The sequence below is a fragment of the Acanthopagrus latus genome, chromosome 17 (assembly GCF_904848185.1).
Source record: "Acanthopagrus latus isolate v.2019 chromosome 17, fAcaLat1.1, whole genome shotgun sequence".
NCBI lineage: Eukaryota > Metazoa > Chordata > Actinopteri > Spariformes > Sparidae > Acanthopagrus > Acanthopagrus latus.
Genome location: NC_051055.1, coordinates 5797617 through 5813553, shown reverse-complemented (window position 1 = coordinate 5813553; position 15937 = coordinate 5797617). Strand labels below are relative to the sequence as shown.

At 41.6% G+C, this 15937-nt stretch overlaps 1 protein-coding gene across 3 annotated transcripts in view; it reads left to right on the top strand.

The window, feature by feature from the left end:
* The window catches only part of LOC119005768 (vacuolar protein sorting-associated protein 13B-like), a 324995-nt gene that overhangs the window by 170701 nt on the left and 138357 nt on the right, over positions 1-15937 (top strand). Inside the window, exons 26-31 of one of the 3 annotated variants that reach the window (XM_037073678.1) lie at positions 3824-3995; positions 6976-7090; positions 11081-11222; positions 12737-13009; positions 13316-13472; positions 13847-13958. In XM_037073678.1, the coding sequence (XP_036929573.1) occupies positions 3824-3995; positions 6976-7090; positions 11081-11222; positions 12737-13009; positions 13316-13472; positions 13847-13958 (971 nt within the window). Of the gene's footprint in view, positions 1-3823; positions 3996-6975; positions 7091-10174; positions 10242-11080; positions 11223-12736; positions 13010-13315; positions 13473-13846; positions 13959-15937 lie in introns of those variants that run through there. The other 2 variants (XM_037073679.1, XR_005070578.1) reach the window with 2 other exon arrangements.

The window sequence follows — 15937 nt, the reverse complement described above, 5'->3', positions numbered from 1 at the left end:
CCTCTGGGAGGCTGGGTGATTGAGCAAGAATGTAGGAGCTGTTTTGATAAGTCTCAGCAGTAGTGGCAGCAGTCTCTCCCCAGCAAGCCCTCCTCCTCAGTCCTCTAGTTCTTAAAACTACATCCACACACAACACCCTCCAAACCCCCTGACCTGCAGCCCCTTGCTAACCATTTCTCCCCAGCTACTGAGCTGACACCATTAATGTGGCCATTTTATGTACTTATGTTAAGCACATATTTATTCAGCAGGATTTGTCTTGAGTCTGTTTTCTCTTCCCTTGTCCCCTCTGTCTTTCACATCCCTCCGTTCATCATACCTTTTTATTTCTCTTTCTTCTCATGTTGATCACGACCTAACAACATCCTCTCATAATCTTAATCAGCCTGAACCTGACCATAGCCTGGGAGAAGTTCTTTCCTATCCCGCATGAAGCCTGACTGCCAGCAGTTGTCAGGAATTTATGGGAGAACATGATGGAATTAGGATAAGGCCCTGTCACCTGTCAAGTTCTGGTTTTTGCTTTTTACTGCCCTGTAATTGGTTATCAGTCTGTCTTTTGGCCGTTCATGCTTTATTCCATCCTGCCCACTTCCCCTTCTTTTCTTCTCTCCATGTACAGCTCTGTCCTGGCTCTCTCACTGTCATTTCCTTTTTGATCTTTTCTTTCTATTAATGAACCCATCCTTTGTACCCTCCCAGCATTTCTCTATCCCGTCACCTGTCCCTGAAGTGTTCTCTCTTTCCACTCTTCTTTCATAATCTGCCTTTGCCTCCATCTTTCTTTGACACTTCCAGCCTGCTGTTGTCTTCCAAATGTTTGGGTCTCTCTGATGAGCAAAGACAAACTCTGCAAAGAAAATAAACCTGGATCCTCAGCCCGTTTATAGCGCAGAGGCCCAGGAATTAAACTGTATACTTTACAGCTTGGCTTGTGGAGGTGTGGGAAAATAGCTCCCTCTCCGAGTGTGTGTGTATGACTCCGTGTGTGTTTGGGGCCCCAATCTGGAAGCTCAAGAACGTGGCAGAGCCCACCTCTTCCAACACCACACCACACCACAACATCTGTTTCTCAAGGCCTCACCTTGATATGTGGGGGGGGTGTTCCTACACTGATAAAAACAGGAACTTTGGCTTTGCTAGTGACTAACTTCCAGCATTGGTTTTACATTTCTTTTTGATTACTTACTTTTTTGTGTTCTTTTTATCACTCTCTCTTTTTGCCAATATTACAGCTGTAGGAATTGTTTGCAGTATTCAATTTAAAGTAGCCTTCTCTTTACATGTCCTACAAATGGATATACCTTGGATTTTGACAACTCATGTGGGGTTTATTTCATTTTACTCACATGAAGCCATTCACAAGTAACAAGATTCCTTAATTGAAAGTCAAAAAAATTGCTCTCAAAACTATTGTGTGATGTATTTATTTATTTATTTTATTTTTAAATATGTTCCGGCCCTGGTAAAATCAGCTTGTGAGAGACTGAAAGTTGCGACAGCTTTGGCTCTGGCTGAGAAGCAGGAGCAGTCGGGTGTCCGATGTTCCAGCGTAACCACGCTGCAGTACACAGTGGTCTGAGCTTCCCACATCGCCAGCGGCTGGCTCCTGTTTCCACACATGATATTACAGAGCCTAATCCTACCGACTGGCCAGAACTGTAAACTAAATAATCCAAACCACACACACACATACACACACACACACTAACACACACACACACATAGTTTTCTATGTTTTGACTCCAGCTCAACAATAATTAGTCCCCAAATGGCAGTTGACACTAGAATATCTCTCATTGAGACTGACTGAACACCATTAATACTGGGCTCGTATTACTCACTACCAGTCACTGTTATTACACACGCAGACACACAGACACAAATTCACATGCACTCACACTTTAACTGTTTGGTTCCATCGAAACACAAAATGACATTGCTAGACACTAGTTTGGAATAAATGCTAGCTCTGGGGGAATTAGGTGATTCACTGTTGTTTTTTTGTTTGTTTGTTTTTTGTTTATATGTACAGTACTTAAGTTCATTGTAAGGGTCATGAAGCTGTATATAATGTTATATTCTGTATATAGACTGTGCATTTGACATAGTGGTCCTGTAGTCTTAGTTCATGCTTGTGGATCTGGTGCAATCCTTACTTAATTTTTTATATCCATTAGGATTTAATTCTTTAATGATTTAACAGGTGTGTTTAACCTTTCTTATTCTGACAGCTAAAGCTTCCAGTGTAGCACATGTTTCTCATTAGTTTCTAGTGCTCATACATTCACATGCTGGATCTATTTTTGAATAAGTAAAATCCTTAATTTATTTATATAATTGTCATCCGTTGTTATTAAGCTCTGCTTTTAGCCTACCTCAACTGCGCGATTAAATTAAATTTGCAAATTAGCATGGGGCCCTCATACCGCCGCCCAGCTGTGGAACAGGGACATAGTTTCCTCATCTGGATCCTCTTTAAGACACTGTAATCAGTCCAGCAGCTGTGGGGTTTCTAATTGAGATGGTTGATAACCTCCTCACCAACCACAGCCAGGCTCGATAACCATGACACAATCTGTCATTACCCCGCTGCGATGGGAGAAGCTGTGGAAAAAGTGAAACCCCACAATGCCAGTGCTGCAAATTGCTGTATTGTTTGTTTGCAGGCTTTTCACTTCCCCTGTTGGCCACACAGATACATGCTTGGAAAGCAGATTTACCAGGACGAGGGCGAGAGAAATAAAAAATGTCCCCAGTGCTGTCATCCTCAGTGCCTTGCCAAACCCTCAGTAATGAGATGAGAGCTCACAGAAGGCAGCCTCCTCCGCCGCATCCTGCTTTCCTCTCCACCTCACCCCCCCACCTCCGCCCCCGCCTCCGGTCTTCACTTCCCATCCTCTCCCAGGCTGTGAGATGTGTGTGTCCTGGCGCACTTGAGTGAACGCAGGCCATGTGGGTGCTGGTGGCTTAGTTTGGGGTTAACACCAGTGACAGCTCCACACAATGGAGTTCTGATCGGAGTTCTGTTCACCAGACACTGATGTCATCTACATACAAAAAGGCTCAAAAGCCGGTGGTTTCTTTGTTATGGCTACATGCACAGCGACGACACTTTCAAACATACGAACACATTCGTCGAACACATGGTGGGATAGACAGATAGACAAAGAGTCACACAAAAAAAATCTGTTTTAAAGTGTATTGTTTGTTTGTATGTTCTTATGGTTGTATCAAGTTTTTTTAACTCACTGATATAAGCACAGAAATACATTAGGTCTAAGGGATGCAGTTCAAGATCATATATGCATGGTTGTAAGTTTGTAAGGTGTTAAGGGCCACGCTGCTAACTTCAGAGGAAAAAACTAAACAATTTTTTTTAACACCAAGAACCAAGTTATAACTTTGCACAGTATACCTCCCAATTACAGCACATTTTCAGCAGTGCTGATGTAAAAGAACAAATCAGGGGCTTAAGGAGCACCCCTGAGCCGTGCAGCAAAACAAAACCTTGACTCTGATTCCCATTTTAGACATTTTAAAATTTAATGAAATGTCAGTTTTTTTTCTTTGTTCTTTTTGGCTGTTGCTTCCCTTAACTGTTTATCCACGCTTATCAACTAAAGTGTGAGGTGTTAATTGCTCTCACACTGCCAAAAACAGGTTTTTGATTTGTTGAAAGAATCTTTGTTAAATTTAATGTAAATGTTTGAGTTCTGTCACAGTCTTAGAGCTTATGTGGTAGTTCCAAGCTTGACCTCAAATCATTGCTTGTTACCATCTTACTAGCACTGAATGAACAGACCCAATTTTGACTCCCTAGGGTGACTCAGTGCCTGCTGGAGACGACAGTCCATTTGCTGACACGGTTACTCTGGAGCAGAAAACCAGCAGCATCGGTGGAACCAGCGGGAAGGTCAGCCTCTGGATGCAGTGGATGTTACCAAAGGTCACAGTTAAACTGTTTGCTCCCGATCCAGCCTCCAAAAAAACAGGTATCCCAGACTTGACTAACACTTATCAATACATGTCTTGTTGCTTATTGATAATCTGAATAAACAAGAAATTAATTTGTTTTTTAAAATAAAATTTCAGTGTGTAGGATTTAGAATGATCCATTGGCAGAAACTGAGTATAGTAATTATAATTATGTTGTCATTAATGTATCTTTGTTTTTTCATCACCTTACAATGATCCTTGTATATTTAGGGAAAGCACAAGTCCTGCCCCATGAATTTGCACAGCCTTGTTTCTACAGTAGCCCAGAATGGACAAACCCAGTACTGGGTCTAGAGAGGGGCTTTAGCATTTTTAGAGGCCACTGTGGAGGAGGGTGAGATGAGGGGTGTTCAGTTGTTTGCAAGCTGCAACCACGCCACTAGATGCCACTTATACACACTGGTCCTTTAGGAGTACGATCTGAAGAACGTGTATTAGAAGGCAATAGGAAACACATATGTAAATCTGGACACGTTTTTAATGAAAGCTTGTCAGTGTGTAGTGTGAAAGAGTGCAGGAAACATTCAGGGTTTTTACAGTCTTGCTGTAACACAACACTGCAAGTGCTTAACTCCAGCCTCTATTCTCATTCAAATGTTGAGCACTTGGGAGGGAAAAGCAGCTGGAGAGAATGAGGGACAGAGGAAAAGACAAATAAATAAATGGGTGATGAATCCAAAGCTAACCGCCTCGTCCCCTTTAGATTTACTGGGGCGATGAAAGGCTAGATTTACCTTTAATTGGTGGCTGTAATATTTAGCATCTGCCAAGCAGATCGTCCAGCTTAAAGTCTTTTATAGTGGAAATGGAATGTTTTGGAGGACATCACAGAGATGGTTTGACTTAGAGACATCCTAAATAGGCATTACTATGGATTTGGGCTTAATATGTGCCATCTGAGTTGCGAGATGAACTTACCACTGGATTTTCTGTGCACACCACATTAAGCATGCTATTGAAAACAAGAATTGTGTGTATGCAATATATTAAATGCCTAATATCACCAGTGCATTCTTGGAGGTGAGTTAGCCACAGATATGACTGCACACAATCTGCTATGATGTAATATGTTTTTCAACTGCAGAGGAAATAAGATTCTTGTCTCTCCAGAGAAATGGAAAAACAGCCATTCCAGACGTATTGGTTCTCGGGGTATAATGTTATGCTATTATGTGTTGGAAGATTAGAGGTAGAAAATCAAGCATGAGTCTCCAGAGGCTCTGCTGAAGGCACAAATCAGTGGTACACTTTCCTTCTTTCAAGACGAGCCATTTAAGACGCAGGGATTAAGGGTTTCCTTACAGGCTGGGTTCAGAAAACTCATACATCAATATCAGCACCATGCTCGGAGACTATGAGTGTATGAGTATCTAACAACTTTGGAGAGTTCTTTCCACACGGTATCCACAATAAAGCTGACAGGCCTTGTGTTTCAGTTTTAATAAGCCATTCAGAACCTCTGCATTTCTCCGAATCACCATAAGGCAACAGTACAACAACAACCATGGTCTCACATGCATGAAGTCCATTTTCCCAAGCTAGCCTATGATTGTGGGACTTTGTCTGTGGAAACAATGAGAGAGAAGCAACAGTTAAGCTCACAGGCTTGGTTCAATACAAAGTTAATCAGTCCTTCTATGAAGCTTACTCACTTTGCCTGCAGTGGGTGGGTTTGTATTCACACAAGGTGCACTGAGGCATGCACATACATTTTAATGAATACACACACTGAAGAGTCTACGTGAACATTAAGTATTGTGTAAACACATACAGTATAAGCGAACACACACACACACACACACACACACACACACACACACACACACACTCTTCTCATTATAACCAGCTGAGGTTATTCCTGCTTTCCCTTCTTACCCATGTATTTCAGTGCAACTTCCTAAGGCTTTAATCAGCTTCAGAAACACACTGTGTGTCCACTGTGAAGGAACTGACCACAGCAGTTGGATCAAGACCAGAAACAAGACCTGATCAGGGTTAGCTACAGTGCAGTGCCCACAGAAATGAATTTCACCCACACAGATGAAACTTCATCTATGAATGTCTGAGTTTAGCTGCATTGCCTATTTTCCAAGTACAGTGGTGCCATACATGTTGCAACAAAAACAGAGAGAAACTGGCAGCAATCACATTTACTGATGGTGGAAGAAGAGTTCAGAGCTTTTACTGAAGTAAAAGTAGCAGTACAATCATATAGAAATATTCTGTTTCAAGGGAATGTCCTGCAATCTAATGTTAATTTGAGAAAACGTACAGAAGTGTCAGCACCAACATACACTTAAACTGCCAAAAGTAAAAGGACTGGTTCTCAACAACTTCACATTTCATAGGCAGTATTCCTGCAGTAAAATTATTGATATGTTAGTATGTGAGCATCACTAACATTGCAGCTGACGAAGCTGCTGATTTAAACTTTACTTTATATACTTCTGGGTAGCGTCACCAGTAATAATTTATCAGACTTTCTTAGTTAATGTATATTTTCTATTTATCATCAAAATTCACAGAGTAGCTACTAACTAATGTTCTCAAATTAAAGTAAAAATTACAAAAAAAAAATAAAATCATCCAAAACCTTGCTATCACTGTACAATTTTTTTCTGCCACCAGGCACTAAGTTACTCAGGAAAAGGAGGGTCAACTGGGGATGTATTTCTAGTGTAGACTAAAAGATTGAAAAAACTGTTATTTGTGACTCTGAAGAAAACAGAAATAATCCAACTGTCTTTGCAACAATAATACTGCATGAAAACACGAGCGGGGAATGTTGTCTGTTGCCACTTTAAGTACACTTGACTCAATGTATTTGTATATGTTTGCAATGTTGCTTAAGTTAAGAAAAGTTAAGTTAAAGTAAAGTTAAGTAGCCTAATGAATGTATGTCTTTCAATTGTGATTCGCTTCCTCTTTTTAATGTATTAAACCATTATTTCAATCATTTTTTCGTGTTTCTGTTAGAGATCTGTGTCATTGGTGAACTAGAAGACCTGAGTGCCTCCGTAGATGTCCAGGATGTTTATACAAAGATCAAATGTAAAGTTGTCAGCTTCAACATCGACCACTACAGATGCAGGTAAAGCACATCCGTACATGTTAATACATTTATGCATCAGCGTATTTTTGGTAACCTTTCTGCAGGTAGGAATGTTATGTCTACATGATATGGCACCAGGGGAGCTAGTGATTAAACTGGGACCCTCCAGTTTGAGGACAGTCTATCTACCAAGTCACTCTGCACCCACACACACACTTGTCTAAACACATACTTTCCACCAATACCACTAACCCTTTGTTTGTTTCTACTTCTCCTCATTTGGGTAATTTTTCACATTATCACCTCAGCATCACTGTCTCTCCAGACAGCTGTTGTGACTATGACCACAGACAGACAGACAGAGAGACAGATAGATCACCAGGACTAGACAAACGAGTTGAATGGGCCTTGGGTGGGCCCAATACTGACTCACAATACAGAAGAGTTCAGTCAGTCCGTCAGTCGTTTTCTCTGTGCCTGCTGTGTCGGAATCGATTTGCAGAAACATTAACACGTTGTTAGGGGAGGAAAACCACCGGGCGATGTTCCACTGCATCCTTATGGTAATCTCTCCCCACGTGAAGTTCCAGTCAAAATGGGGTAATTTAGCTCCGGGCTCTGAAATTATGAGAGCACGTCCTGCAACATGCTGAAACTGAAGCTGTGCCTAAATAGTTATTTTATGCCCTATATGCGCATTCTTACCATCAATTACATTTTCCTTTTCAATACCTAAATCATGATTTTTTTTTTTTCCTGTAATTCTTCCTCTTTGCCTTGATCACATTCCTCAGAGATGGAATCAGCAGCGTGAGTGTGCGCTGTGTACGTGCCTGAGGTCTTGCTCTGTTGGGAAGAGACCACTTAGCGGGAGGCAATTTGCCCTGTGTCTGTCTGAGGAGATATTGAAACAGTGCTCTGTAATACTCCAGTGTGTTGCATCCAGCAGACGAATGCGTGTTTGCATGTCTCTGTGCCTTCATGCCTCAGTGCATACGCTCCTATAAGTGCCTCCTTCTCTGATTGAGCCAGACTGAGTGTAAAGGAGATGGGCCTTCATGGGCCCTTGGCCTATATTGAACCCCCATCTTTAACAATCAATGCTCTAACCACTGATATGTTAATGGTTATTGACTCTGATTTGCCAGATTTTAAAATCACCTTAGCTGTGTCCTGTACAGGTCACAGAGGGACTGAGGCGATCATCTTGGCTTTGAATCTGACTGTCTAGCAAGCTTCTCACAGACCTCCCTGCTTCACTGTAGTCAGATGATTTATATTCTGTCAGGCCACATGTGTTGCATACAGTATGGAGTATTAGCTTAAGCCAGGACAACGTCAGTGGTTAGACAGTTTTAGAGCGTGAAGGTGTCGTGGGTCATTATATCACACTACTCTGCTCTCCACAGGTGTGTGTCCAATTACTTCTGAGACAGAGCCAACCTTAATCTTTTGGGTCGATCTCTATGCCTTCTTAAGTAGATAATGGGTCAATTTTCTCATTCTTAGGTTATTTCAGTTTAATGTGCGTTTAACAACGTGGTCTCAACACATTTAAACCGACCAAAGTTCTGGCAGGCAGAAGCACTCCATCATCCAAGCCAGGTTATAGTCATGGCTGTTTAGGACACAGTGGAGGATCTCTGAGCTCCTGGCGCACTCTAATCTGTATCATCCACACATACAAGAGAGCCCACAGGGGTTGGAGTCCATATTAATCATTCTGAACAGATAATTGTGAGATATTTCATCACCCAGCCCAGGTTATTTGTGTGCATTGGGTCAAATTAAATCAAGCTTGACAGAGAAAATGTCTCGTCTGGCCTTAGCTATCTCACTGCTGGAAAATGAATGGAAAGTTAGATAGATCAGGCAAATATGGGCGGTGAAACCCTTATTAAATCCTTGATTGTATCAAAATAAGAGGAGGACAAGAGAGATTGGAGGAGGGAAGGAAAATGATAGAGTGGGAATATGAAATAAGGTGGGCTTTGAGTCCTGTAGGTGTGGGGCTCACTCTTAATGGAGCAGTGGAGGTGAATAAAGGAGAAACATGGAAGCAAGATGTCGCTGGGTTGATTGGGTATTAAACTGTGTCGGGGAAGTTTAGAAATTAGGACGCGTCTTCCCCTCCTTATTTCAGCGAAGTCTCCCCTAGCAGCAGCTCCCCTTCAACTACTCTGAAACACACAGATGCCCCCTGATGAAGGAGTTCGGCCAGCGACAGTCCACCCTCATTCACACAGTTTAGGGTTGATGTCTTCCAGCTGTTCTGAACCAAGTGTTTCAGAGCGAGGGATGACTAGATAGGAGAAGAGAAAGAGAGAAAAGAGAGGGATGATGGGAGCGATGAGGAGTTGTGGGCTGTGGGGGGTCCATATGTATTAGTCACTCTTACAGCTGAATGGGGGTGATTACAAAGAGATATTCAAATAGAACACACACAGAAAGAGCTGACATATGCACACAAGATAATGATGCATGAAACACATGCAAATACATACACACTTACCAGTAGGCCTACTCTTTTCTTACTGAACTAAAGAGGGGGGCATCAAAGAATTGACACACATGGTGTTGAACCACTGTGTGAACCGTTTTGCCATATGTGTGATGTGCATGATTGTAATTGTAGAGCAACCGTAATAATGCTTTGCATGTAAATGTCTGTTTGTGTTTTATATATATTGCTCTGCATTAAGACTGATGTTTGTTTTGACTGTCATCATGTCAACCTCTTCTGATTTCTGCTCATCAGGTACTTTATGGATGCCCTCAACAAAAGATGGCAGTCAAATCATCATGCACCACATTATTTTTGTGTATATGCAATTTCCCTCAGTAAAGACATGTGTTGCATTTTGATTAATTGTGACCCTAACCCTAACCCAGTTCAATAAGAATGGCATTTTTTCATACTTGATTTACTTGCATTGAAGTTTCTGTCCATGCCTCCAGGCTGTTGAAAGTTTGATACAAATGATACTAATGCCTGTGGTCCACTTATCTAAATGCAATTTTGTAACTACTGTTGCTACTCAAGAGATAATATCAGTTCCTGCCACAGCATTATGAGTAGTGCCAGATGCCCGAGTTAAAGCTTGGCCTTGTGTGTTTCTCCAGGCCAGGGCAGGGCTGGCACTCTGGTCACTATGAAGGACTCATTCTGCAGTGCAAGGAGACAGCTGTGGTGAGGCCTCTGCCTGTCCCAAAACCAGCCGTAGCAGCCTTAGGCCTCTATATACTCTGCCACTCTGCTGCTCCTAATCAAGGCCCCTCATCTCTGCTCATGCTGGACAGACAGGAAAATAAAGACAAAACAATTCTTCTGGTTATAATAGAGGCTGCCCACATGTGAAATATTATGGTACACCCTAAGATATTCATGGAGAACAGAAACAAATCACAAATATATTATATTTACATTATAAGTTTCCCCTGTCTTTCCAGTGTCTGTGCTTGACTAAATAATCAAGCCGATGTAATCTGTTACCAGCCGTTCTTCTTTCTCTCTTTCTGTGTGTGTGTGTGTGTGTGTGTGTGTGTGAGAGAGAGAGATAGAGAGAGAGAGAGAGAACTACAACATGGGCCTCCAGTCTCTGGTTGATGAAATCTTATTCTGGTGATGGTCTTATACTGATACCTACAGAATGAAAATGTCTTGGATAGAGAACATTACACATTAATTAACCAAAGAATGTACGCACAAATTGTTTAGAGTATTCTTCCAGCGTTAAAGCGTGAAGCATTTTTAGAGCCTGTGAACTGTAGTTTTTTTCAGTCAAGTGTGTAATGCTTCGGGGTGCTTATCACTGGATCGTATAAGGCCATTCCACATTTTTTTTAGCTGATTCAAGCTGGTGCAACTTCCTGTGGTTTTAATCACTTTCCTCATAATTTTTCCAAAATGATCTTGAACTTTCCCTTCTTTTCTGTCTTTTCTCCTGTATTTCTTGCTTCTTACCTTCCCTGACCCTTTTGGCATCTACTTTCCCTTTCTCCCTCCTCCTTCCCTCTCTTCACCTCCAGTATGGAGGAGGGTGTTCGGAGCTCAGGCAGCTGTGGAGGAGTGGTCCTGTCTTGCACTGACAAGCTGAACAGACGCACTGTGTTGGTTCGACCCGTCAGCAAGCAAGACACTTTCAGCCACTTCTCTGGCTTTTTCCCTCCTGTAAGAATCCAGCTCTTCTCCTTTTCAGATGACTCTGCTTAACCTCCATTAACAGTGGCCTAAAAGCGATCTGTATTCTCCTCAGAGATAATTCAGAAGCCAGTGCTTACATTTTTCTTTAAAACGCTTGTAGTTTTGCCTTGAAATCTTCTACATGTGCTTGAATGTAATCAAAGTAATAATCATTAATTGATAAAAATTAATCACATAAAGCTCTAAATGAAAACACCACTGTTGGTAGTTATATAACACTTGGTCTCTGAGGAGAATTCGTTTTTTTTAATGTGTTTACATTTGGTTACAGAACATCTCCCAAAAGGATGCTGATTTTATGCTTTTAGCAATGAATTCTCTTATTAGTAGTCCACTGTTACTGGAAGTTTTTTTTTAGACTTCATGTCTTAAACAGACCTGTATTTCTCATAGTCATGTAACAGTTGGATGTTATTTTTCTTAATGGGCATTTCACAGCCTGTATTTGTTTTGCAAATGATGCATAAGATCAAAGGCTTTTCTGATAAATCAGAAATAATTCAGCCTCAGTAGACAGCTGCAGTTTAAATTGGTTTCCTAAAAATGTATACGTCCCATAAAAGGGGCTGATGTGCTGATCTGATCTAAATGAATGCACAGAATGTGAATCAGTTTGCTTAAGATACTCCTTTTTAGCTAGAAGCTTCAGCATGCCTCAAGGGCAGATTTTTTTCTTTTTTTTTTGGTTGAGGTTAAGTCTTTCCTGAAGTGCAATGGATAATTATTTACCTGGCTTTCCAAACTCCATATAGAATTTTTTGATGTAAATCTTTTGATGTGATCTGTATTGCATTAAATCCCTTCTCTTAAAAAAAAGATTAACTAAACCTAGAATATTGACTTTAAGTATTTGAATTACCTGTAAATTCCATTGGATCTGATTACATAAGTCCAATTTAAAGGATCACATTAGATGACAAGTTTTTCTGTCATGTTGAGTCAATGTGTATAAATTGAATAACTAGATATATGATTTGTCACAGGTGACAGAATAACCAATTTCGACCATATTACTTTTATGTATAAAACCTGAATAATAAACACTTTAAAAACATGTAATGTTTATGTAGAAGTTCCCCTCGACCTTGGACATAATAATTGAATAATTTTGTGTTGTATAAGTCTGCGTTCGTTTATTTTAATCAAACTAAGTTGTTAAATGTATTCACAATGTTACAACATGAAAAGAAACACTGAATTAAATGACTCTTCATATTAAATTGATGGAATAACATTAATGAAGAAATTACATGTAAATAAAATACTTAATACTCAACATTTTAGGCATAATTATTTAAGTGTATCTATCGTTCTATTAATTGTTGAATAGAAGCATGGTATTCATATGTCACTTTTAGCAAGGCTTAACCCTCATCCAAGAAATCACCCCAAAATAAAACTGAATAAGTTAAGTTTTGTCTGCCTTTGCTCTGTGTGATAAACATCATCAGTGTGATTTGTCCTCTCTTGCCACTGCCCAGACTGCAGCCAAGGTCCTGGAGGGCTCTCACCAGCAGCACGGCTTCCTGTCCATCACCTACACCCAGGCCGTCACCAAAAATGTCCGCCACAAACTCACCACCCGGCAAGAGCGCCCAACACGCAGCGGTGCTACCACTGCCAGTCAGCGGGGGGCCTCTGATCCCCTGGCAGACAACTCTCCACAGTACCTGAGAGAAATCCTGCTCACAACCCAGCCCTTCGATGTGGTGCTATTCTGCCCCTTATTGGCTACTGTAGCAGGGGTGTTCCAGGTAGAAGAAAAGTGTCTGACAGATCTTATAACTACGCAGTATGTTGAGGCTTATGAACCCATATGAAGAGTCAATGACAAAAGAGCTTGCATGAATAAGTGTCGATGTTGAAAACAATGGTTTTAGTTCTATATATGCCCCTGCAATTTGATTGTATGTATACTCGAATGTACCCGCTGCTACAATAACCTAATTTTCCCCTCTGGGATTAATTTAGTTGTATGTCTGTCTGTCTGTCTGTCTGTCTGTCATAACTGGCTTTGAATTCAGGATACTCCTTGATGAGGATGTTCTTATTATTTTCAGGCTACAGTACCAAGACGGTACAGAGAGCGTGGAAAGTCAGCAGGTCAGCCAATGAGAAGCCACACGCTGACCTCTCGGTGTTTGCCTCTCATCTACATCAACACCAGTGTGATCAGGGTCTTCTGCCCCAGAGCACAAGACAAGCACGCAGCATCAGGTCAGAGAACTACTTGACACTTTGGAACGCACACTTGGGTTTTTTCACATGGAAAACTTTACAACAATTGGACAGTGTTTCGTCACAGGCGGTGTCTTAGATTCTTCAGGTCTGTGGTGCCTGTATAAGTCCCTGTCACGGCCAACCAGACATAGCAGTGTTGCCACACTGGTATGCAGAGACATTACTCAGACAAATAGCTGACCACAGTTGTATACACTCCTACAGAATATAAAAGTGTCACAGTGTCTTGTTTTGTCTGCTGGTAATGACGAATAGTGGTAAGTTTGAAGAAATATGTTGACTGTTTACAGTATATGTGTAATATCCGCCCCTCTTTATACACTGTATTGATTTTTTGTGTGTCCTTGTAGATTCCCATGTGAAAAAGGAGGACACCTTGGTATTAAAGCTGGGCTCACTCAGTATGGCTCCTCAGGCTGACAACCCCCTGACCCGCACCGTGCTGCGAAAAGACATCTACCAGTAAGACCAGTTATCATTTCTCCACAATCTGTCTGCTGATGTGACATTATGTGGTCATGTGGAGGGCAGAAAAATGGATATTTACAGTTTTGAATTGAAACTTACTGTCTTTTGGTGACTTTTTTGGTGAAACATTCACAAAATGAGTCAAAATAATTTTCTGCAGTAAGTATTGCTAAAAAAAAAATTGCTCTGCCCAGATTATCCGGTAATATGCCGGTTTCACACACCCACTCATAAACCTCCTGAGCTGCTTGCAGGCTCATTGAGGCCACCCTGATTATTTCAATGATTACAAAAAAAATTTGATGATTAAGTCAGTACTTTCCAAGGATGAGCACAGTCGCCAACGACAGAGGCATCCTGGTGCAGCTGATGTCAAGGAGCAGTAAACATGCTCCCCCTTGAGGATAACTAGCACACTAGTGTTGACAGATGTTAGATTTGACAGCTAAGATCTCACCTCCAGCTCTCACTGAAGAATAGGCAGCACGTGTTGACTGTTTCTCCCCAACAATTTCATCCAGACTCCTTTAACTTCACTGCAGAGCAATTGTACAGCATGTTGTTGTGCCACTGCTGTCTCCATTTTGTTAACATCTGCTCCCCCATGACATCATGTGAGATCATGTGAGATGGTGCACAAAAATCTGAACAATGTCCTGTCGTGTGTGATGCGCCATTGTTTTCATATCTTGAAGTGTGTGCCTGTTTTAGAGAAGAATGTCTGATGGTTTGGATTTTAAAACTCCTGTAGTCTGAGCCTGGCTTCAGCCAACCAGTACCTGTTTGCTAATAACAACCCTTGAGCAGCCTGTTTGTTGAGACGTAATTGAAACTTTGCTTATCCTCATTATTGCAAGTACCATATGATGTGCAAGACACCTGTCACTGAGTCTACCTCAGACTCTTTACAGACTTAAACTGCTGGTTGAGAGTCTTTTGAAATTATATTAGACTATCACATTCTGTATGAAAATACACACTGCTGGTAGTATTAGACCACCAAAAAACTTGCCATTTGACTACAGGTCATTACGGGTGCTACTCAAATTTGTCTGACCTCAAGTCACACTTCATAAAACCTGTTGTGAGGCAAGTGTTTTTCTGGTGTCTTTGTGTCGGAGATTGTGTGCATTCATATGTGAATGCGATTCAGTGTCCTCATGATGTTTGCTGTCTCATGGGAAGTTTTTAGTGTACAGCGGGTGACAGCGCCACATTGTGGTTAAGCTGCCCTAGCAATGACAGAGAGCAATGAGTGACACCTTGGGGGTCTGCTGGGCCCTCCAGCTGAAACGCAAGACTGTTGACACAAGCCCCCCATGCCATGTGGATCAAAGCTGCGAGGCAGGGAAAATCTTGACTTCTGAGGGAAACGGCTCTGCGCAAAACACATTTCCCTGCTATAGGCAGCTAAGAGAATCTGGATTGTGTCATAGCTGCCTCGAAACCGCAGCCCCTCGGTGTGAGTGTGTGTGTGTGTGTGTTTCTGTGTGAGCAGTTGTGTGAATGGGCAGATATGGAGCTGGCAAACACATGTAATGAGGGAGATAAAAGTGGTGCCAAATGCTTTGTGCAGCTGCAAGTGAGATGTGAGCTGACACAAGTCGTGAAGTGGGGAAAAGGGAAAAAAGGAGAAGGTAGACAACATAAGGCTACGAGAGTGCACTTTAGGCTTCTTTGCTGCCTTCAGCTGGTAGAAGTGTCATATGCGGAAAGATTGCAGGGAGCGGGGAGGCAGTGGGGGTCTTGGCCTATGAGCATGTCTGCTTGTAACCATCAAGGCAAGATGAAGTGGACTGCCACACTGTCCAATACTGTCCACATTTCTTCCAGAGTACCTAAGCTGTCTCCCTCCACACAGTCTCTCATTTACTGTACTCTCATTTTTGTTTGATGTATTGGAGCAAAGATGGTATTGATCAGTAACCATAGCTACTGTTTTTAGGGAGTTTTGGCCTGTTTTTTTTTTTTTT